This window comes from Myodes glareolus, chromosome 11, assembly GCF_982192425.1.
Source record: "Myodes glareolus chromosome 11, mMyoGla1.1, whole genome shotgun sequence".
Taxonomy (NCBI): Eukaryota; Metazoa; Chordata; class Mammalia; order Rodentia; family Cricetidae; genus Myodes; species Myodes glareolus.
Genome location: NC_142036.1, coordinates 23110068 through 23133357, shown reverse-complemented (window position 1 = coordinate 23133357; position 23290 = coordinate 23110068). Strand labels below are relative to the sequence as shown.

At 45.0% G+C, this 23290-nt stretch overlaps 2 protein-coding genes across 2 annotated transcripts; both read right to left on the bottom strand.

Annotated features, from left to right (window-relative positions):
• Positions 1–11937: 11937 nt before the first annotated feature.
• Positions 11938–15247, bottom strand: LOC148120456 (serine protease inhibitor A3N-like). Its single transcript, XM_087911545.1, has 3 exons — positions 15038–15247; positions 13819–13966; positions 11938–12886 (listed from the first exon to the last, which is right to left on the bottom strand). Exons 1-3 carry the CDS (start codon positions 15226–15228, stop codon positions 12683–12685), a joined length of 543 nt encoding a protein of 180 aa, XP_087767671.1. The 5' UTR covers positions 15229–15247; the 3' UTR covers positions 11938–12682.
• Positions 15248–15263: 16 nt separating this feature from the next.
• On the bottom strand, positions 15264–17702 carry LOC148120455 (serine protease inhibitor A3N-like). The gene is made up of 2 exons (XM_087911451.1): positions 17063–17702; positions 15264–15310 (listed from the first exon to the last, which is right to left on the bottom strand). The coding sequence occupies exons 1-2, from the start codon at positions 17700–17702 to the stop codon at positions 15264–15266; spliced, it is 687 nt and encodes a 228-aa protein (XP_087767577.1).
• Positions 17703–23290: the final 5588 nt, after the last annotated feature.

Sequence of the window (23290 nt, the reverse complement as noted above, 5' to 3'; positions counted from 1 at the left end):
GGTATCCTGGTTGAAAAGAGATCCTTTTATCTGGGATGGCCACATATTCCCTGACCACTTCCTAGTCCTCCCACCTGGACTGCACTGTGTCCCTTTGCTGCCTTTGTGACTGTGCATGGGAGGTGCCCTGGCCCCTCAGATGGCAGTGCCACATCCTCTGCTCCTCTTCACTACAGGAAGAAGTGCTGCTGCTGTAACCAGTTTTCCTAATGGAGAACCAAGACCCAGAGAGATGAAGGGATTGGCCAGGGTCACAGTGTAAGCAAGAGACGACCTAGGGATGGGCTCAAGGCTTGTGTAATCTGAATGTCACCTCTTCTCTTCTGACTTAGCTTAAGGGCTCATTATAAAGCAGGAGACCTCTTCCTTGGCACTTGTGACCCCTAACTCATCACCAACCTCTAGTCAGGACTCAAGGAATAAAACTTAGACCAGCTATATAGCACAGAACCCAACACAACCTCAAATAGACATGTCTTAGAAATCTCACAGCCCTGGGTTGAACCTCAGCGCAAGTATTTGGGAGCATGTGGGGTTGATTGAACACAGCACTGGAGACATCTTGTGCAGCACCTGTGCCTTGGGCCCCTGAGAACAGGCATCAGAAGGATGGGGATAGGGAGGGTCTTACAGTCCTGCCAGGATCCACAGTGCGGTTTGTATCTCAGCTTGGAAGTTCTCCTGATGGGAAGAAAAATGAATGGTGCCTAAGTCTCTAATACCAGAACAAGAGTTCATTTTGGCTCTCAAGATGAATGTGTGGTCACAAGAAATGGGTGGACTTCACTGGCAGCATGGTCACTGACCCTGGGTACATTGGTAGTAAAAGAGTAGCTTATTATAGGCGTTGTGGGTATTTGTCGGGAATGTCCTGATCACCATCTCCTACATACGACCCTGGACTGGGGCACAGGCATCATACAGACTACATTTCATGGTAAACACTCCCACCCACCTTTAGCCTCTGTCTACTTTGTTGATGACGTCATAGGAGACAGGAGATGCTAGAGAATGGGAAGGTGAGAGAGAAGAACAGAGGAGAGAGGGCATAGTGGGGAAGGATGAAGGAGTGGGAAAGCTGAAGGAAGAGGAAGCAGGAGGAGAGGAGGAGGGAGGGGATCAGATGAAGGAGCCAAGGGTCAGAAGTAGGGGAGAGAAGACTGTAACAATATAGGAGGAGAATAGAGTAAGCAGGGGAGAGAGGTGTTGGAGCAGAGCCACATGTCCCCAGGCATGTAACATGCCTGCAGAGAGACAGAGACTTCAGCTGTCCTTACCCTGTGTTTCCTGTCAGATTGATGCAATTATTTCTTTAGAAAACATTCAACAATATTTTATCTCAAAATTAATTCTACAGAAAACAGGCTAGTCTTGTTTGTGTGGCAGACTTGGCTCAGTGGCTTAGCTGTATTAGAGGAGGGTGGGGCCCCTTTTCTTGGCCATGGGATCTTCTCTGGCAGTAAGGTTTCTGACCCCAAGATTTTCTTGTCTGCTGCAAGCATGACAGTGATTCCACCTACCCCACAGGGACTCTGTAAATTTCGTGTCTCCCTCTGCTTCCTACAGCAGCACCTGGGCTAGTCAAGGTCTCAAAACCCCTGTGGAGGATGGGAAGGGGCAGGCTTCATTCACTCTCCAGGAGCAGAGCCCATGGTTCCTCCTCCATCTTCCATAGACAGGAAGACCAAAACTGAAGAAAAGATTTTTATGCACCCCAGAAATGTTCCCAGATCCTAGTCCAGTGCCACAGGATCAACTCCTCCTCATCCAACCCAAGACTCCACACCATCACCAGTACCACACAGACCTGAGTTGTCTTCTCCTATGTCCTCTGAGAGCAAGATTCTTGGGAATCACCTGCAGATCTGATGCCCGCTGCCAGTGTCTGTGATGGCTGAGTCCTGATATTACCGGTTGCTGCTGCCTGGTGTGTTATTCTGTCCACTGCACACAGATGCCTACTTATCCCCACCAGGAACTCCTCCCTTTTATGAGGAAATGCTGACACAAAAAAGCTGTGCTTTGTGCTCTGTCTGGAAATGGACTGATGGATGCTTTTTAGTTGATGTGCATTTAGAAGCCCTCCCTAGAGACAACTACTTCCTGATTCAAAGCCTGGCTGACTGATCTGAATTTCAGTACTGGAGAGAGATGGAAGCATTGCAAGTTTAGAGGCTACTTATCTTCTCCTTGGCTAAGTTCTGCCTTTCTATAACAGCCATGTTTGCCTCCTTCCATGTAAGAACTCAACCTTGTGACTGTAGAGTCTATTACCTTATAGACAACTAGTTTTAGTTCAAATCTAAGAATGCCAGCAGACAGAATCTTGAGCCCCCTAAAGAAACCTCTTCATCTTGATGCACCTGCGTCTCTGCATCTCCACCCCTGCATTATAAACTTGACTTTACTTGTGACTTTCTTTGTTTTGTAGAGACACAAAGTTTTCATGAACTATTTCCTTGTGGAATACAGAATTTGGGGTAACAGAAATCTGTGTTTCAGATCACTGTCACTAAAGAGGTTCTAATAAAGTCTCTGCTATTCCCATTAGGATGAGAGCTATGGTGTCTGCTTCAACAGTGGGGTTAGCGACTCTGCAGGCACGGATTAGTTCCCAAGCTTCTGTCCCCATGGAGGTGCTGGTACTAACAAGGATTTTTTGGGGCTAATCTAAGACTTAAAATCTCTGTGCCCCAGAGAAGCAGATCACCCATAGTGTACTTCTGCTTGCCAGAAATCACCCTAACCTTCCAACAAATGCCAACCACCTCTCCAAGGGCACCCAGCCCCCTTTCAGCTCAGTCTGAATCAGCTCAAAAATTGCTACCCTGCTGTCATATAAAAATCTGTTTTCTTTTCTGCCATTTTGGTTCTTCTCCCAGCCACCCCAGAGAGAGATGATAGCCTTGACAGTTTAATACCCAATAAATTTTTGTTCTTCACCACACTGGTTCTGTAGCCAGTGAGAGAGCACTGGGTGCCTTTGAAGGGGACCTATCTCTGTAACAGACCTAAAGTACTGATGTTTGACACTCTTGTTAACCAATCATTAGCTTTTGTTGGCCCTGCCCCTCTTTATTTCCCTGTTGTAGTGATATTTCTTTTATATTTTAATAAATTAAGCTTGCTTGAAGAACAGAGAGTAAGGCGCCCCATTGGTCAGCCCTACAGACCAGCAGTTGTGACACACACCTGTAATGCCAGCAGCCACCCTAGTGTGAAATAGGAGTCAGGCAGTAGTGGTCCATGCCTTTATTCCCAGTCCTAGGGAGGAATATAAGATGGGGGAGACAGCTCTTCCACACAGTCTCCTACTGAGATTCCTGGAGACTGGATGGCCATTTCAGATTGAGGTAGAGATAAGAGCCAGTGACAGGCTGTTTTGCTTTACTGACCTCCATCTTGAACCACAATATGTGTCTCTGGGTTTTTATTAATCATGCTATATCTGACAACCAATGTTTGTGGCACAAATTTATAAAAATCCCATTTGCCTGATGTTTCTTAGCCACTAACACAGGCCAGAGCCTGACTCAAATCTAACCACTGGATTTTGGTAGAAAAAATTAGCACAACCTTTACTTAGCTTCCTCTCCTGGCCTGCCTGTCCACCCATGGTTTACCACAGAGTGCTGCAACCACACATTGCACCCATATAGTTTCCTGTGCCCACCCTGCATCTTTCTATGGATTCTCTGATTCCCATGGTTTTCAGGCAACCCTTCACATGTCTCCCATGTGGCTATCCATTCCTCCCATGGACATGTGCACCTGCTACATAGATGCCCTGACCAACATATTTTTAACAAAAATCCTTTCAGGTAGGTTTGGAGTTCTGCTTAAAAAATCCACAGGGAAGCAACATTGAAACAAGTAAGCCCAGAGCTCCAGCATCTCTGGACAACTTTAGCTGTATACCTGTGATGCCTTCTGGCCCACATTGTCAATACACCTTAAAATTTTCATCTGAACCAGGGTTTTAATGAAGGTGAGTCATTTGATCATGACAGATGCTCTCACCAACCAGGAATTTCAAAGGCTTTTCATTTTTACTATGGAAGGGATTCTAAAAGAGGCATATGACCCACCTGGATGTACACCTTCTTGGGCATAGCAGCCTTTAGAACAGCAAGTACAGAAAGAACTAAAGGCTCAGCCTATCAACGAATCAAGCAGTCCTTGGACTTCTTCTGTATTTGTTGATAAATGGAAATGTGGAAAATGGAGAATGGTAACATATTTAAGAGCTGTTAAGAAGGTGATTCTGCCAATGTTCTCTCTCCAATCTGGAATTCCTTTGTCTTCTCTATTGCCTAAAGAATGACCTCTTATTGTTATTTGTTTAAAAGTTTGTTTCTTCAATATACCTTTTCAAAGAAAGGCAGAGAAAAAATTGACTTCACAATGTCTACTTATAATAATTCTCAGCCTTCCAAAAGATATTAATGGATGTTTGCCCACAAGAAATGTAAAATAGTCCCACCTTTTACCAATATTTTGTAAGCCAGTCATTGGAAATGATACATAAGCAATTCCCTGAATCTATAGTTTACCATTACATGGATGGCATTTTACTCTATGATTCAAATGAATAATCTAGAAAGAATGTTTGAAAAAGTAAAGATAATTTTCCGTTGTTGAGGATTACAAATTGCTCCTAAAAATGCAAAAAGGAGTCTATTAACTATTTAACCTATAAAATGGGTTCAAAGAAAATTAGATCTCAAAATGTGCAAATTAGCAGAGATTGAGTGCAGACTCTTAATGACTTACAAAGTTTGCTAGGAGACATTTCCCACATATGGCCCATTATTGGGATAGAACCCAATTAATTCAAACAGAGCCTTAGAAGGTGACAAGGATTTAAATAGTCCCAGAGAATTATCAGCTGAAGCTGAGAAAGAATTGACTTTGATTGAAGAGGAATTACAGAAGGCAGATGTGGATCAGGAGAGTCTGAAGCTTAATTGCTTTCTGGTCATGTAACCCACTGATCATTCCCCTTCAGGAATTTTAATTGAGAGGGAAGATATAATCTTAGAATGGATCTTCTTTACTCAAAAATTAAAAACTTATGTGAAAAAGGCTTCTAAGCTATTATAAAAGGAATATTGACTTTGTCAATTAGCAGGATACCCAGCAAAAATTGTAGATCAATTCACCAATGATGAAATTAACAAATTATGATAAAACAGTGAACCCTGAAAAAGATTTTGTAGCAATTTTTGGGAGAGATAAATAACAATTATTACAAAAGTGAGAGAATTCAACTTATAAGGAGAACTAAGCCAGGTGGTGGTGGTGCATGCCCTTAATCCCAGCACTCAAGAGGCAGAGACAGGTGGATCTCTGTGAGTTTGAGGCCACATGGACTTCCAGAGCTAGTTCCAGGGCAGGTTCCAAAGCTACAAAGAAACCCTGTCTCAAAAAACCAAATTAATTAATTAATTAATAGAACTAATTGGATCCTTCTCATATTGTACTGGACAAACAAATTACTGAAGCCCTACATTCAGTACTGATGCAAATAAATCAGGAAAGGCTGGTTACAAATCAGAAAATTTAAGTAATGTAAAACAATGCCCTTATCAATGTGTCTAAAGTCAGAATTATATGCTATTCTTATAGTCATTAGATTTGCAAGAATCTTTCAACATATTTACCATTTTACAATACGCAGAGAGAATTGTTTTGAATTTTGAAAAAAATTTATACAATATGAATCAGAATTGACTTTATTATTTATTCAAGTAAAGATATGATCTGAATCAGAATTGATCTTATTATTTATTCAGGTAAAGATATGATCAGGAATATGAATCATCCCATATACATAACACATATCTGGTCCCATATGGGTCTGGTAGGTATTCTAGCACAAGGTAATGCACAAATTGATAAGTTATTAATTGGAGATGTGTTGAAGGCCTCAGAATTTCATGAAAAGATCATGTCAATAACAAAGGTTTAAAAGGGGGCTTTTCCATCACATAGCAACAAGCCAAAATATATAACAAGATGTCCTACTTGTTCTTTATACAAGCAAACAGGCTCAGGAGTTTGAATTCTTGTCTTCCTGTTGGTGAAGCTGCCTTGGGAAACCAGGCTAATTTTGACTAAATAAGTCAGTTAGACGTATTTCACTGACTGATTTCTGATCAAGATATCTGTTTCCTGGTTCTTTAGATTGGACAAACTGATATACAACTGTCACCACAGATCAATACCTAACTTTCCACAATGCCTGTACTGACAAGAAATCAAGAGCCCAATACACCCCTCTACTTTCAAATTGCTTCAGTCGGGTACTGTGACCCACCAACAAGGACCAATCTGTCCTCACACCTGTGGTCTCCTGGATCCAGCCACTCCAGTGCTGGGATTACATGTGTGTATAACTTCAGCTGTGGCAGTTTTTTTTCTCAAGTCCCTCCAAATCCTTCCCACCGGACCTTTCTCCCTCTATCTCCATTTCCTTAATCTGTCTTTTCTCTTGCTTACACCTTCTCCTTCTTTCTTTTTTGCTTCCCTTCTTTTCTGTCTCTCTCTATCTCTCTTCACCACATCACAGAAGTTAAGTATAAGCCACCCTTTGAGTAGGTCTGAAGAGATTTCCCATCAAAAGCCATGAGAGACCTGGGTGTTACCTCACTGGTAGGGGACTTTCCCAGCAAGCACATGGCACTGGGATTTATAGCAGCAAGTTTTAGCACCATGAGAACAAAGAAATGGTCATGAGAGTAAACTTGGACATGAAACTTTGAGCATGTGCCAAATCTTTAACCATGCGTGCCCTAGAGGAAGAACCACCCAGCATGCCTCCTCATGGGTCCCTGACACTGTGGGACATTTCATGTTTATGCTTCAAGCTGTGCATTTGGGGACAATTTATTCTGTATTAGTAGATGTGAAATTAATTAATTAGTTAATTAGTAGATTAGGGAAAGACCAGTCTCACTCCTATTCCTCAGAACCAAGGGAGAAAGGAAGGGCAGACATGTGAGAAGACAGCGTGTAGGCTCACCCTGAAATAACTAAAGTAAATTCTTCATGCTCTGACTCCATCTTGTGTTTGCTCACACAGTTCTCAGATCCCTGTGTCCACCTGCAGCCATGACTGTCTTCATATGTATTTGAGATTTCCATGAACTTGTCATGGTGCAAAATAATTATCCACAATAAATAAAGGATTCCAAAACACATGAAGATGTTATAGACCTACATTAACTGTTATGCGGTGATTGAGATAATTACTCTGCTCTGCCAGGAAAGAATATTTCAAATTACTCTGAACTGCATATAACATGAATTTAAATTATGTTCATTGTGGTTGTTACCTTTCAACATGCTGTGCTTCTGAGCTTGGGCTCTTACAGATTTTCACAGGCATGAGCCTGCTCTTGCTGGGATCTTCAATAAAAGTACTTAAACCATTAATTGGTTTAATAGCATTGTTGTCAATAACTGTCTTGTGTGGATCATTTTAACACAACAGCAGTGTCTTACAGTGGATTCTTCCCTAGGCAGAAGTCTGAATCTTGCCCTCTTTCTCTGTCCCCACATAACAATGATGGCCACCCCTGTTGACCTCTCCTTCACGCCTATGACCCTGTTCCATCCTTACCAGCATCTGCTCAGGTGGGCAACATTGTTGACTGCCAGCTCCTCAGGATCCCAGGATCAGAGACCAGTTAGTATTGAGCAAAGCCAAGTGATCTGACTGGCTGGATGGTATCCCAAGCCCTCATCCTCTTGATAGTGTCTTTGATGCACACAGCTTGACTTGCCTCAAGTTCAAAGTAAAGAAGCCAGCAGACCCTGACCTTAACTGTCTGAAGTTGTGATTCAATCCAAACCCTTGCTTCCCTCAGTGAGTTTCCTCAGATGGGCTGTCCCAGTGATAAAAGGCTAACTGACACACCCCTTTATATGCTGTCTGCTCACTGGTTCTCAGTAACAACAGAAAACACATGGAGGCAGCTCAGCATCCTCTCTGAAGTCTCTGGTGTTGGGCTGTGATCTGGTGTGGGAGAATTACCTGTATTCTGTTGATCATGTATTTTAATAAAACGCTGATTGGCCAGGCAGGAAGTATAGGTGGGTCAACCAGACAAGAAGTAGAGGTGGGGCGATGAGAATAGGAGAAGGGTAGGAAAGAGAAAGCCAGTTCCTCCCACTCCTTCTCAGATCACCAAAGAGGCAGGATGTAATCTGTCCAGCTGTGAAAGGTACAGAGCCATGTGGCTAACATAGACAAGAATAATGGATTAATATAAACTACAAGAGCAAATAAGCAGACTAAGCCAATGGGCCTATCATTTTGAACTTATGGAGATCTCTGTGTGATTTTCTTTGGGGTTTCCCAGCTGTGGAGTACCAGGCAGGACAGAAACCCCAACAAGCAGGCCCTCTCATGTTACAGAATGGTGCCCGACATGGATAACTGCATCCACAGAAAACCTGAGAAAGCCTGGGAAAGAATAAAGTAAAGCATGTTTTCTTGGTAGCAGCAATTTCTTGGGTCTGCTCTTCTTGTTAGAGGCAAGCAAGCACTCTTATCTAAGAGAGGCTTCCTGACTCAGCTTTAGCTGCAAAACCTTTCAGCTCTTTTAAGAGGTCCTGCCACGAAACACCTAAATGGTGTTGATGAAAAGCTGAACGCATGTTTTTCCGTTTTCACCCGAAGCAGGAAAAAAGCTGCATTGTTTTAAAATGCCGGCTTTCTGGACCTTCCTGCCAGGGCAAACTCTGACTCTTTCAGGCAGGCAGTCTGACTGAGTGTGGTCTGTGAGCAGAACGATGGAGCTTGCTTGCTGGCAGGGTCCTTGAAATGCCATAGAGTTGTGGCAATAAAAATGGCTACAGTCGGTACCTCTGCCATGAGGTTGGAAAGCTAAGGAATGGGCTGGTTCTATCCGTCAAAGTCACGGCTTTAATCCTCTCCATACTGCTTAGTAAATTAAAGTCTCATGTGGTCAGAAAAAGAGAGATATACAGTATACAGTAAAGATAGATTCAAAGATAAAAACCTCTACATGGCTTACTATGTGTTAAAATATATTCAGGCTAAAGATTAAAATTCTTCAAGTAAAAGCAAGAAAGAGAGTCGTTAGGTATGGTGGTACACACCTTTAATCCCAACACTTGGGAGGCAGAGGTAGATTGACCTATGTGACTTCAATGGGCATAGGTAGGTAGATTGACCTCTGTGACTTCAAGGTGGGGTAGCACACACCTTTAATCTCAATGCCTGGAAGGCAGAGACAGACAGATTTGTGTGAGTTCAAGGTATGGTAGCACACACCTTTAATCCCAAAGTTTGGGAGGCAGAGGCAGACAGACCTCTGCAAATTCAAGGTGTGGTGGCAGATACCTTTAGTCCCAGCACTGGGGTGGCAGAGACAGACAGATCTCTATGAGTTCAAGGACAGCCTGGTCTATAGAGTTATTTCAGGACAAAGAGATACAGAGAACCTGTCTCAAAAAGTAAAAATAAAAATAAAAGAAATAGAGTTTAAAATAAAGCCACATAAAGATGGAAAATACACAGAGAATCTTGATACTGTATGCTATATGCTCTCTTTGAATTGTTTGAATGCTGAGGAAGGAGTAACAGCTGCTAAAAGATATTTGTTTATAAATGCTGCTGAATGAATCCAAGATAGGTATTTTGAAAATACCTTGACTTCAAAATTGAAGTCAAAATGTATACTACTTTGGAGAAGAGGATTTGCTTTTGTTTCCACAGAAAATGAGAGGCTGTGGATTGAGTCTGAGATAAAAAAAAATGCAGTTTGATCAAGGAAGACTATCTGAGAAATCTCTGGTAGTAACAGATGGCCTAAGTTCTATATCCAGAATAGATTCAAGATGCTGCTTGAGATGATCGAGACTCACAGGATACTCCAGTAACCTGATCATAATTCTAAATTTTCTTTAGGTCCGCATAAGATTATCCGCGCCCCCAATTACCCAGAAGTTGCCTGGAATATTCTGCCCACATTCCCCAAAAATGGACTAGGGATATTTCCCTTTGTTTAAAAAAAAGAAGGGGAAGCAGTGCGGGAGAATTACCTGTATTCTGTCAATCATGTATTTTAATAAAACACTGATTGGCCAGGCAGGAAGTATAGACGGGTCAACCAGACGGGAAATGGAGTTGGGGCGATGAGAACAGGAGAAGGCTAGGAAGGAGAAGGCCCTTTCTTCCCACTCCTGTGCAGACCACCGAAGAGGCAGGATGTAATCTGCTCAGCTGTGAATGGTATGGAGCCATGTGGCTAACATAGATAAGAATAATGGGTTAATTTAAGCTACAAGAACAAATCAGAAGATTGAGCTAATGGGCCAATCAGTTTTTATAACTTATGGAGATCTCTGTGTGATTTTCTTTGGGGCTTTCTGGCTTGTTGGGTATCGGGCAAGACAGAAACCCCAACAAACTGATTCTCATGCTACAGTGATCTGCAAATCAAGAAGTTCACAGTGGCTGCCCCTTGAAGAACCTTGCATCGGGTTGGTCACCCTTACACACTTTGTCCTGAGTTTAGTTTTTATCACAGGTGTAAACATGCCCCTCCCCCATCCACAGTTCACTATCTCTATTGCACAGGCTGTCTCTGCAGGGGTTCATCTTTTCTTTGTCATGTCCTGTGCAAAATTGAAACCCTGGTATCTGTGTCCTAGATTCAATTAAGAAGTGGACTCAGACTTCTCTCACAACTTCAGGACCCATCTCTTGGGCAGCATAAGATGTACGCATCAACAGGCTCCTTAGATACCTGGGCTGAAGCCAGAGGGACGGAGGAATGCAGCTGAGGCATGCCAGTGCCCATAAAGTACATGAGGTAGCCACTTCAGGGCCTAGAACTGCTGTTGGACATATTGGAATTGTTGCAACATGACTGCTTTCAATACCTGGGCCCCTCCTTGTTTTTCCATGGTTCTAATGGGGTGATACCTTGGTTCTCACTTGGGAAGGGAATTCTGTGTGCGACACAAGGCTGTAATTATCTGAAATTACATGTCTACCTGCTCAATGTCTGTTCTTACGAGGTGAGACTCGTATATTTCAAATTGAATGCACAGCTTTTCCTTTCTGTGCAGGCCTCCAGCACTGTTTCAGGGACCACAAAATCTCCACGGACACCAAGTACCCCAACCCAATGAACCTTTGTCTCCTCTTTTCCTCTATCTAGGCACAAAACCAGCTAATCTTTGAGCAGAATCATCCACTCTCCCTTCGAGATGTGGCCTGATATTCCTTGTGACTGTCCTCTGTGACAATCCCTACATCTTCCCAGAGCAGTTTTCTGTCCTATAGCCATGAAGAGTTATAATGGTCCCAAAACAGGAACAATGATTTACCCCTCCAGAGCTTCCTGTGGTACTGAGTCATTTGAGGACCCGCACAGGGCCAGACTCTTTGCCATCTGTTGACTGTTTTTTCTTTTGCTAAACTCTCGTGATTCTTGAAATGTCCCCATTGCCCTGCAAAATCTTTTTTTCTTTTTTCTTTTTTTTTGGTCATCTGAACACCATCTTATCCTCCTGTGACCACAGCTCAGAGGGCACATGATCCTTAGACTCTTTTGGGTCCTCTCTGTGACACATACAGAGACTTATTTTATGTTTCACCTGCCCACCATCATGGTGAAGCCTCCAGCAGAGTACCCTGGATTTTGGGAAGATTGTTCCTGTGGTATCAGAACTCTTGAAATAACATCCTGCTAAGCACAATGTCTCGCTGTGATGTCATGGGAAAATGACTAAACTTCTCTGGTTCTTAGTTTCCTCATCCATAAAGAAGCTCATAATAACATGTAGGCTAGTGGTCCATCACAGAAGTCAGAGACTGTAAGTGACAATTTCTAATACTCTGCTGTCACTAGAGCCACACCTCTGACAGTCAGAGCTGAGTGAACACAAACTGGCCACTTTCTGTGCAGTTATACGTCTATTGCATTCTGTGAAAGCCCTTTATTTTGGGTAAGGAAGGGTGGTGTCCATCTAGTGTGTGATGTTGGCTAGTGGGGAACCTAGGAAAAGGCTCCTCTGCCCCAAGTAGATAGATTAGGGGAAAGGAGCTGAGCTGAACATTTGACTCCATGCAGAAGCAGGAATAGGTTTTCTGTCAGAGTTCTGGATGTGGGCAGGCCCAGGAGCCCCTGAAGGGACACAGGGTGGCAGAGCCTGGGTGAGGAAAAGTTTGAGGCAGCAACTGTGCTCACACTGGTCCCAGATGCTGGAAACACAGAGAGGGCAGCAGGTTCTCTTCTCAGGCCTGGGCCTGAGGGCCACAAAATGGACCTAAAAGCTTGAATAGTCCAATGAGCCTGTGAAAGTTGAAGTTGGATATAACCATAGCACAGATAGGGGCTGAGCCTACCTGCCAGGGCCCAGGCTGTGGGTGGAGGCTCATACAGGGGAGGCAGCAGGGAGGGGCCACAGATTCTCAGTTCAGTCTCAGAAACCTAAGCTAGTGCTGCCAAGATTATGGGGAGCCTGACACTGTCTGTCCACAGGCCCTGTGCGTGTGTGAGTCATACAGTCAGTCAGTCACTGTCACTCTTCACTCAGGCACCCACAGCCGGTCAGAACATGGAGGCCAAAATGCACATAGAGACCCACATACAGGCTTCATCCCTGGCTCCCAGGAGGAAGCCTCACCACTTGGGAAGTTCTAGTTTCCCTTGGTATTTGTGATTTTGGCCAAAAAGAGTGAAGTCTGAGTATCGGTGTCAGAGATCATCATGAGGAATGGCCTGTTGAAATTCATGTTCAAAGGATTCATAATTAGAGCCAATTTCCTTTTTATCACTACTCCCGTGGCAGCCGCTGCTTCTGTGCCTGTCTCAGCCACGTCCAGCACAGCCTTGTGGACCACCTGTAGGAGAAAGACATCACTCACTGGAGACCAGGGAGGGCAGGAGAGGAGATTCCTGGAGCAAGCATTGACTGATGGCTTCAGACACTGGTGAATTTCTTTGTTCCTGCCATGAGCTCTACCCCTGGGATTTCTAAGCCTCTGCTCAGGGTGAGAGATGACGCATGTCCTGGGTTTATGAGAATCTTTGCAGCCCTGAATCCCGGTAATCACTGGACGATGGGTATAGGCACTGCCTGTTCTTACTTCACAGGCAACTTCTCAGGAGACCCACTGGGAATATCTAGTGTGCTGGCCGCCAGTGCAGGGTTCAGCATCCCCCTGCACCAGCCTCCTTGTGACATACAGCTGTAATGCACAAGGCACGGCTTCTCATTTTCAGACTGCCATGCCACAGATCAGAGCCCGGGAATTAAAGTGGGCACTGGATAAAACCTAGGCATTGCCAGGCTGTGCATCTGGAAATGCAGTGTAAATTCCTGGTCATATTTTCTCCTTTTCATAAGTTGTTTGGTTTTTTAAATCACAGATGCCTTCCAGGCCTTGTTATTTTCTTTACTGATACTGATCTGTGTGCTAATCTGGAAGTTCTGGGCCATCTGTCCAGTGAAGAAGCTGAGACTGGAAGTCGATTGCCCTGCAGTGGACTGTGGGTGGTGTCAGCTCCACAGCACTGGTTGGTGCAAGTGATGGTCTAAGACCAACCACAGACTTCTTCCCAATGCAGATCTTGGGTAAGGTTATGTTCAGGAGGCTGAACAGGGATTGACTGTTTGTTATGCAGCATAATATATGTATCTAGAATGTAATCTGCCTCTTCCAGGATGAGGCAATCTCAGAAATGCAGGTTTTCTCACACATTTCCCCCCACATCTGACTTCACCATCCACATTCAGGCACCAATGGGAAGCACCCGGTGTGTCTTGCCTTACCTGAGAGACTCTCAGGTTCTTAGTCCCTGTGATCCTAGACAGGTCAGCCTGTGTGGAGAAGACTTCCCTGATGCCCAACTGTGGAAGGATGTCCTGCAGGCTGTAGTCAGTGGAGATGGAGAACTTGGGCAGGGAGAGTTTGATCATCCTGAGAATGGAGAGAGAAATGTAAGAGTCACTGAATTGTGTGTTCTCCTCAAACCACACTGTAGCCAGAGCTCGTGTACACACAGCCCTCTCACTGGGAAAAATTCTCTTTATATTCGTGCCTACATGACATGATTTTGCTTTTCCTGTTGCATTAATTATCCTATAATGCTGGATAGACAGTGAAGAAGGATGCTTAAAAGAAATCCTACACTAGCTCAGAACTGAGAATAATAGATGGTTAAATATTTAGAGGTCGACACACAAATCAATATCCTCTGCTGGAATGGAGAACAGCAATTGAATCCAGCACCAATAAAGAGGGCAGACACATGCCTTGCATTGCATGAATAGTATAAGAGTACACGCCCCGTGGGCAGATAACTTAATACTAGAGTTACTGGCTCTAGCATTTCCTAAAGAAAAACAGCAAGGCATGGTACCAGCTGTTTTCTTTCCAAAAATGCTTTGCTCCCAGATCCACAAAATGCAGTCCTTCCCTTGTTGTGTGGACTCAGACTCCATCTAATGATTCACCAGTTTACAACTGTACACCGCATCTGACTCTGGCTCTCCCCACCCTCTTCCTCAATTGCAAGAGGAGCCCCTATCGGTAAGAAATTTTGTGCTTTTGTCTCTGATATATTCTATGCATCTAAATGAGAACATGTCACACAGCAGGTCTTCAAGTCATCATTGCACTACTGGTGAATGAATAAATAATGAGATGGGATGCAATGGCTACACAGGCCAGAGCTGATTCTCAGAGCTGACGTCATCTCACCCCCACTCCCCTCTGCCTTCTAAAACCCATTGGAGTTTTTTGTAACTACAGCCTGGGAGACAGAGAGGAAACCTCAGCTCTTGCTCTAGCTGATGTCATCTTGTGAACAACAAAATGACAGTAAAATTCCCTCAACTCCCCATCTGCAGAGGGAAACTGGCCTGCACTTCACTTGCCCCTGAAACTCTCCAACCATTACATAGGTGTTAGTGAGATTCTGAGGTACAGGGGAACTGGGCAGAGACTAGGTTGGGGAGGCAGACAAGATCTGGGTCTGCAGACACACACCTGGAACTCAGAGAGACCCTCCACTTCCTCAGGGTCTCTGGCTGCAGGCTGGCTTCCACCTGCTGCATCCTGCCCTCGTCAGGGAGGATGAACAGGGCACTGGCATTGCCTGTGTACTTCAGCTCCACCACAGTGAAGGATAGCTCCTCATCCCGGAAGTAGAGGGTGCTCAGGTCCTCAATGTTCATCATGGGCACCTCCACACTATTAGTGTCGTTCAAGTGGATCACGGACTATAAGTACCTTGAGGTTCAAAGGGCGTCTTCCATTTTCCTAAAGAGAAAGGGGTCATCAGTAATGTCACCTGAGAGACTCCACCTCTATCCTGTTTCTGTTCACCTTCTAAGTTGTGACAGCAACCAATCCATCTTCAACAATTCAGGACAGGGGATGCTGGACTGGAAAAATATCCCTGTAGGTGGATAAGCTCCCAGAAGTGAGAAGATACTCCAAGCTTAATTTGCAAAGGGAAAATTCAAAACCAGAACAAGCCTACTTGAGTTCCTGAGTAACTGTTAGGGATCTGGATATGGAGAGTGTAGCAGAGATATGAAGTGAAAGAAGTGACATTGAATTATGGGGAGAGTTGGGGACCCTTCTTCCTCAGGGGGAACCTTGTCTAGAAGGCAATGACTTTTGGAACAAGTTTTAGAAGAAACAGGACAAAAGACATTGAATTCTTCCACACCATGAGCAATCCATGGTCCACCGATTGTGGGCTAAATGTGAGGAACATGTCCTCGGCTCAACAGGGGCTATGGCCACCTCCACAGATATCCTGCCCTGACTCATCCCGGATTCCTAGTTTATGTCCCCATCACTAACTCAGCCTGCAGAACTTGGTACTGAAACAGTCTCTTGGACTGGGATCTAGCAGCCTAGACAAGCATCCCCACCTCACAGACAAGCAGTCTTGGTTCTTGGGCCCTGGGCTTAGAGAGACAACCCAGCCATCCTTCAGGCCCTCACTCTGCTCCCACCATTCCCAGCTCACACAGCTCTGCAGTCCTCTTGTCCTCACGTCCTCTGTCCTCCTTGTCCCTGTTTCTGTCCATGGCCACCTTGATTTTCTGCCCACAACTCACAGCCTGCCCTGGACTATCTGTAATCTAACCCAGATCAACGCCATTCTGATTACATCACAATTTCTGTCAGGCACCAGTAATGGGCTATCACCTTGGTCCCTGGTCTCTATCAAGCAGGGTGTTGTGGGTGTAGGCTCTGGATGTCCCCTCACTATCCTTAGCCATTATATCACCCGCTGTGTTTCCCAACTCCCTTGCACCTGTTATCTTCAGACTCGCTGGCCCTGACATGTGTCTTGGGCATTGTGACCTTCATGCTAATGGGCTAGTTAATTACAGAAGCAAAATTCCACAAAGCAGCCATGCACGGAACATGGTCTGGCTGACACTGCCCTCTCGTTAGTCTCCTGCATCCCTGCTTTTACAGCACAGGTCCAACTCATTCCTGAAATGGCTCAAGGGAGAGATCCTGAATAGGAATTGCCCTGGGGCTCTTCAGGGTTAATGGGCCATGCTACTTTCCCTCTTAAGAGTGGGCAGGCACACTCCTTAGGTCATGGAGTCCCCAGCACACCTGGACCTTTCTAGGAACAGGCTCTCCAGCAGGGACGGACACCTCCTACAGGAGCATATTAGAGATGCTGGAGTGGGCAGAATAAGGGACCCGGTCTCTGCATGGAGAAATCACAGCTTCTGCACACTCAGGAAGGACTGGACTCTGAAGCTATGCATTCTGCTAGTGAGTAAGTTCAAGTCACAGCCAAATTCAGAACTCTTAGACTGAAGACCTCAGAGATTCTGATTAGCATGTGCCACATGCTAGGAACCACAACTATATTCATAAATCCTTGGGGAGAAATAGGGGCTGTGGGTAGAGAGATGTGAGTCACCCCCCATGTCTCTAGGGTTGTGAGCCCCTCCTTTTAAGGGGTCAGTGTATGGATACAAGGTTCCCAGTCAATATCTTTAACCTCCACTCCAACCAAGTGCCCATCCTTACCTTTAAAGTAGATGTAGTTCACCATAACCATTAATGTCTCCTTATCCAGGTCTGAGATCAAGACCTTGATCTTCCCTGGGGTCTCTTTGTTCACATAGTCATTGATAAGCTTTTTGGCCTCTTGAGGCTGCTGGAAATCGACACCTGAGGCCTCAGCATGGTACAGTATCCTTGTCTTCTCCTCGAAATTCGCCAGGATCTCCAGGCTCTTTTCAAAAAACATGGCGCTGCCTGTGCTGATCTGCACCTGGTCCCCTGGCTGGCTGAGCATGTGGAGGAGGTGTCCAAATCCCTGGTGGATGTCTGCCTCAGGGGTCTCTGTGAGATTGAACTTGAGACATTCTAGAATCTCTTGAAGGGTGTTGTTGCTTGCTCCCAGGGACAGGACGGCCAAGGCAGCTGAGATGCTGAGTGGGGAGAAGACAATGCTTTCACCTGGATTCTTCAAAGCCAGCTCCTTGTAGAGGCTGAAGGCAAAGTCAGTGTTGGTGGAGGTCAGTGTTAGACTGTCCTCTTGTGTCCCATTGATTTGGTCTTCCTGAAATTCCGTGTTACTTCCTGGTGTGCCATCTTGTTGGCAGCCAACATCTGGGCAGATACCTGCCATCAGGAGCGCCAGAGCGACAAGGAGGACCACCATCTTCTCTGTTCTCCAGGCTGAAAAGAAAGATAATTTGATTCTATGAGGGCCAGGTGGTATTGTGAACATCTCTGTGTCCTTCCATAGGGCTATATTGTGTCCCTGCTCTGCAGCCCCTTCCGCCTCCTTGAAGGTGCATGGGAGGTGCTCTGGCCCCGCAGATGGCTGCACCACGTCATGTGCTCCCTGTTACCAGCACTGGAGGAAGTGCTGCTGCAGCAGCCAATCTCCCTACAGAGAACCAAGATCCAGAGTGGGGCATGGACATCCCCGGTCACAGAGCAAGACAGAAGTGCAGCAGGGTGTGGGGTGGGCTGAGCCCTGTCTGGTCAGAATGCCTTCTCTAATTCTCTCTTTGCAGAAGGATCCATTAGAAGGGAACCCTCATTTCTTACACTCTCCCACACCCCACCTCCATGTAGGGGAACTTAGGACCATTGCAGCAGTAGTTAGCAGAGGCCTAACCGAGGCTCTTGGTGAGTCAGGAAAATCCAAAGGCTCTTGTCTGAGTCTGGTGCATGAAACCAGGTCTCAAGAGGAATAATTGAAGGGCAGCTCTGGAAACATCTGGTGTGGTGCCACAGCCTTGGCACCCCTGGGAACAGGATAGAGAAGGACAAACAGGGAAGGTTCTTTTAGTGCTGCCTGGGAAAACAGGGTGGTTTGCAACTCAGGCTTGGAAGGCCTCCTGGTGGGAAGAAAAATGACATTTGTTTGGGATGACTGTGTGGTAGCAAGCTCCTGGGTGAACCTCTCTGGAAAGTGTGGTGAGTGACACAGATTCACAATTATCTGACTTATTATGGAGATAAAGGTATAGTTGAAGGGAATGTCTAGAGGGTTACTCTTCCATATGCCCTGGGGTGGGGACCACAGGCATCCTAAAGGATTACAGTTGAAGACTTGTGATGATGGTAAACACAGGCACCCACCTTTAGCCTCTGTCCCTTTGCTCAGGTGTCCAAAGATGAAAGTGGACGGTAAATACATGGAAGGGAGTGGAAGAAGGGAAGGGAGGAAACAGAGGAGAGCCAGAAGAATCAAGGAGTGAGAAAGTGGAAGAAAGAGGGGCAGCAAGAAAGGAGGAGGAAGCAACAGGGAGGGAGAAGGAGACAAGTGGAAGGTGAAGAGGGGAGAAGACCAGAAGAGCACAGAGCGAATGGGAGGGGCAGAGGAGGGAAAGCTGGAGCTAAGCTGCTTGTCCCCAGGGCTGCTACTCTCCTGCAGAGGAGCCAGGGACCTCAGTAAGTTGGCTGCCTTTACTCCATGTTTACTTCCGACTCATGCAAGCATTTCTTCTGAGAAGCACTGAACACTATTTTGTGTCAGAATTGATTCCAGAGGAAAGGGGCTGCTCCATGTGTGCAGCAGGAGTCCTGGCTCAGTGGCTGAGCTACTGCTTCCTCCCTTCCCTAGTTGAGGCTGAAGACCCTCTGCTTGGCCATGGGATCGACAAGGGAAGTGGGTTCCTGACGACCAGGCATCTCCTGTCAACTGTAAGCATGGTGGGGAAGGCACCTCCTTCAGAGGGACTTTCCTGTCTCTCCTTAGCTCTTTCAGCACCAGGCAAGACAGACAAGGTCTCAGTACTTCCTCCCTGTGGAGTGCGGAAAGCAACAGGCTCCATTCTGTCTACAGGTGCAATGTTCATTGTGCCTGCATCTTCCATAAACATGAAGACCCAGACTAGGGAGAAGATTTATGTGCATCCCAGAAATGTCCCCTGATTACACTTCTGTGAACCAGGAACAACTCATCACCCCTCCTCCAAATCAAGACTCCAGGTCATCACCAGAACCACACAGTCCTAAAAAGGTCATTCCTCTGTTCCCAGAGAGAAGGAATCCTTGAAATTACCTGAGAGCTGATGCCTGTTGCTGGCTTCTGGGTCAACTGAGTTCTGATGTTGGTCGTTGCTACCTTCGTACTGCTTGGTTCTGTCTACAGCACACTGATGCCTATTTATTCCCACCATGGGCTCCTCCCTCTTCTTGGGAAATGCTGGCACATACAAGCTGTGCTGTGTGCTCAGACTGGAAATGGGCAGATAGAATGATTTCTGGTAATGGGCATGTCAGACTTCTGCTAGCAGAACCACCTGACAGAAAATTGCCCAAAAGTGTTGTACCAAGTTTACTGAATATCCAGAGCGTTCAGCAGCAGTGAGAGTGTGCAAATCCCTGCCCCACTTCTCACCAGGTTGGGTTGCAGCTAACATTTGTTCTGTATTCTAAGTCACTTTGAAAAGAAACCAACTCTGTGTCCATGCTCCCTGATTTCTTTAGGGAAACTCACATGTTAATAAAGAACGGACTCAATGCTGACAAAACAAACCTGCATTAGTGTAACTGTCCTGTTTGGTACCAATGGGAATAATCTAAATAGACACTCACTCTGCCATCTTTGTCATCAGACATTTGAGGGGAAGCTGCCTTGTCTGGCTTCAAGGGAATCCCCTGAAAGGATTCTGTGTCTGCAGAGACTGGATGACTGATCTGAATTTCAGTACTGGAGAGAGATGGGAACATCGCAGGGCCAGAGGCTAATTACCTTCTCATGAGCTAAGGGTTGTGGATCCGGGAGGGGGGGGGGTGTCATGCAATGATGAGGACAGACCACCAAAGTCTAAAAACCAGAAGCAAAATACCAAAAACCAGACTCCAGGGGGAAAAAAAAGTTAAAATGAAAAAAAATCTCCATGGGACACAAAAAGCTAAAAAAAAAAAAAAAAATTAAAAAAAATCTAAAAAAAAAAAAAAAAAGCTTATCAGCTAGCAGAGACCACAGCCTGAGATAAATTTTGTCAGGCTGTTGCAAAGATTGAATTCTGAACCCAGCTTTTTATAGTAGGGGCACTAAGCACTTGGTCTAACTAAACAAAGAAATTTTTACAATCTCAAGATAAAACTCATATGCAGTTTGTCTTTTTTTTTATAATCTCCATTAACAAAGTTTTTTAGTTAAACTAGTTTGTACTTAATCTGTTGTTTTCTTTGGTACTTCCAGGCAGTGTTAACTGAAGCCCTGAGCTCCCCTTTGATGTTGCCAGTTTCACATAGCAGGGATAATGCCTAACCCAGAGGTCATTTCTCTATTCTTGAAAGTTGACTCCGCTCATATCCATAAGCTAGCTCTCAGTTTGCAGAGAGATGCTTTGGAGTTGTAAATAGTGCTATGGTTGTAAAGCAAAGTTGTCTACTGTTAATAGTTAATCTTTGATCTGCTGAGAAAGCTTCTGACAGTCTGATTTTATTCTCCAAGGCTTACAATTTTGTATTTCTTTATTTCTACATTCTTATTTCTGGAATCTACATTCTCATATTCTTTTGCTCCGACTCTTCAAGTGCTGCCTCCCTGGAACAGCCATGTTTGCCTCTCTCTGTGTGGACACTTAACCTTGTGACAATAGACTCCATTAATTATAGACATCCTACAAACCCTAAGAATGCCAGCAGATATCATCTTCAGCCTGCAGAGAGGCTTCCTCCATCTTGATGCACCTGTCTCTCTGAGATGGATCAAGTCTCTCAGTCCTGCATTTTGAGCTTGCCTTGATTTGTGACTTTCTTCATTTGGTTATAAAGTTCTTATGAAACTGCTTCCTGTTGGCATAGGAAATTGTGTAACCTAAATCTGTGTTCTCAGGTTGTTTATCATACACAATGGCTCTAGAAAAAAGTATCTCCTAGTCTCTATAGTTTCAGAGCTGTGGTTTTTTTTGTGTCACAGTGGGATTAGAGACTCTGCATGTTGGTATTAGATCCAAAGCTGCTTTCCCAAAAATTGAGGTGCTGGTCCTAACAAGACCGTTTAGTAAAAAGAGGCCTGATGCGGGTCTCCACGTACGAGAAAGGTCACCTATGGTGCATTTCTGTTTACCAGGAGCCACGCAAACCTTCCCAGAAATGTCAGCTGCCTCAGGCAAGGGCACCCAGTTCCCCTCAGTCTACATAGACTCAATCAATTCAAAGTTCCTTTCCCTGCTGTCATATTAATTCTATTTACTTATCTATCATTTTGTTCCTCCATGTGTGCCTGTTGAGCCTTTAAACTTCTTTCTAAACCTTCAGAAGCCAGGCCTCCATCCACTGCTCTGCTATCATCATTGTTATCTGCCATGTGCCCACAGAACATCCCTTCGAGTTCCCAATGCCCAGTGGTTTTTCTATTCCAAGATCCAACGTCCTTCTATAATCCTTCCCAAAACATATCAGGCCTGTCCCAGCAATACCCAGGAACACTGGTACCATCCTGTATCACTTAGGATTTTCTATGTTTGTGATGAAACACTAAGTCAAAAAGCAAGTTGAGGAGGAAAGGGTTTATATGGCTTTTGACCTTCAAATTGCTATTCCTCACTGAAGAAAGTTAGGAGAAGAGCTCAAAGGGGAAAGAATATGTATGCAGGAGCGGATACAGAGGTCCTGGAGAGGAGCTGCTTACTGGCTTGCTACCCTGGCATTGCTCAGTTTGCTTTCTGACAGAACCACCATCCCAGGGAAACAACCACCAACAGTGGGGTGGGCCCTCCTTCGTCAAAAACTAATGAAGAAAATTCCTAAATCCTGATCTTATACAATCATATTTTAAATTAAGCTTTCCCTTTTTAATTTAGTTGTCTGTGTGCCAAGTAGGCATAAGACCAAGCTGCAAAGGGCCCAAGAATAAAGTAGTCATGGTGATAGGGATGAGGGTCATGCTTAGGTTTGACATCACGGACCATCAGTCCGCAAGGCTTACTTGGCTCCATCTGCCACTGAAGCCAGATCTGCCAGCAAAACAGACCAACACTGAGCCCCAGATAGCTCACTACTTTCTTAGGGAACTTGCCAATGAGCTGTTGGCATGTTAACCACATTGGACCACTTCCTTCTTGAAGAGGAGACTAGTTTGTCCTTACTGGATGTGGTGGTTGTCCCCAAGAGAGTCCTGTGTTTGAATGCTTGTCTCACAGTGGGTGGCACTATTAGGAGGTGTGGCCTTATTACAGCCAGTGTGGCATCATTGGAGGAAGTTGTCTCAGTTCACTTCCTGCTGCCTTCAGATCAAGATGTAGAACTCTCTGATATTTTTCCAGGACAAAGTATGCCTGGATGCTGCCCTACTTCCCTGCCATGCTGATAATAGACTCTGAACTACAAACCATGTTAAATTAAATGTTCCCCTTTATAAGAGTTGCTGGAGTCATTGTATCTATTCACAGCAATAGAATCCTAATCTAAGACCCTGGAGTAGGTGCTTATTCTGGTTATGGATTTGCTTTTTCTGTGTGGACTTCTGCCGAAACCCATCATCCGTAGACTTACAGAAGGTCTTAACAACTATGATGTTAATCCACTTAGTATTGATTCTGATCAAGGAATTTATTTCAGAGCCAGAGAAATAAGAATCCACTGACCTGATCATGTTCCCCGCCATTCTGAAGCAGCTGGCCTGATAGAGAGACAGAATGGCCTTTAGAAGACACAGTTGCAGAGCCAATTATGTGGCAACAGTTCAGAGGGCTGGGGCAGCCTTCTCTAGAGGGTGATAAGTGTTTTAATCACTGTTCATTATATAGTTTGGTTTCTCCCATAGCCAGGACCCAC

Coding starts and splice junctions, on each gene's coding strand:
- LOC148120456 (XM_087911545.1), bottom strand. CDS start 15,228: ATGATGAACATTGAGGACCTGAGCACCCTCTACTTCCGGGATGAGGAG. Junction 13,967..15,037: donor AGGGTCTCTCTGAGTTCCAG/GTGTGTGTCTGC, acceptor CTCCATTCTCAG/GATGATCAAACTCTCCCTGC. Junction 12,887..13,818: donor AGAACCTGAGAGTCTCTCAG/GTAAGGCAAGAC, acceptor TTTCTCCTACAG/GTGGTCCACAAGGCTGTGCT.
- LOC148120455 (XM_087911451.1), bottom strand. CDS start 17,702: ATGGTGGTCCTCCTTGTCGCTCTGGCGCTCCTGATGGCAGGTATCTGC. Junction 15,311..17,062: donor GAACTACATCTACTTTAAAG/GTAAGGATGGGC, acceptor CTTTCTCTTTAG/GAAAATGGAAGACGCCCTTT.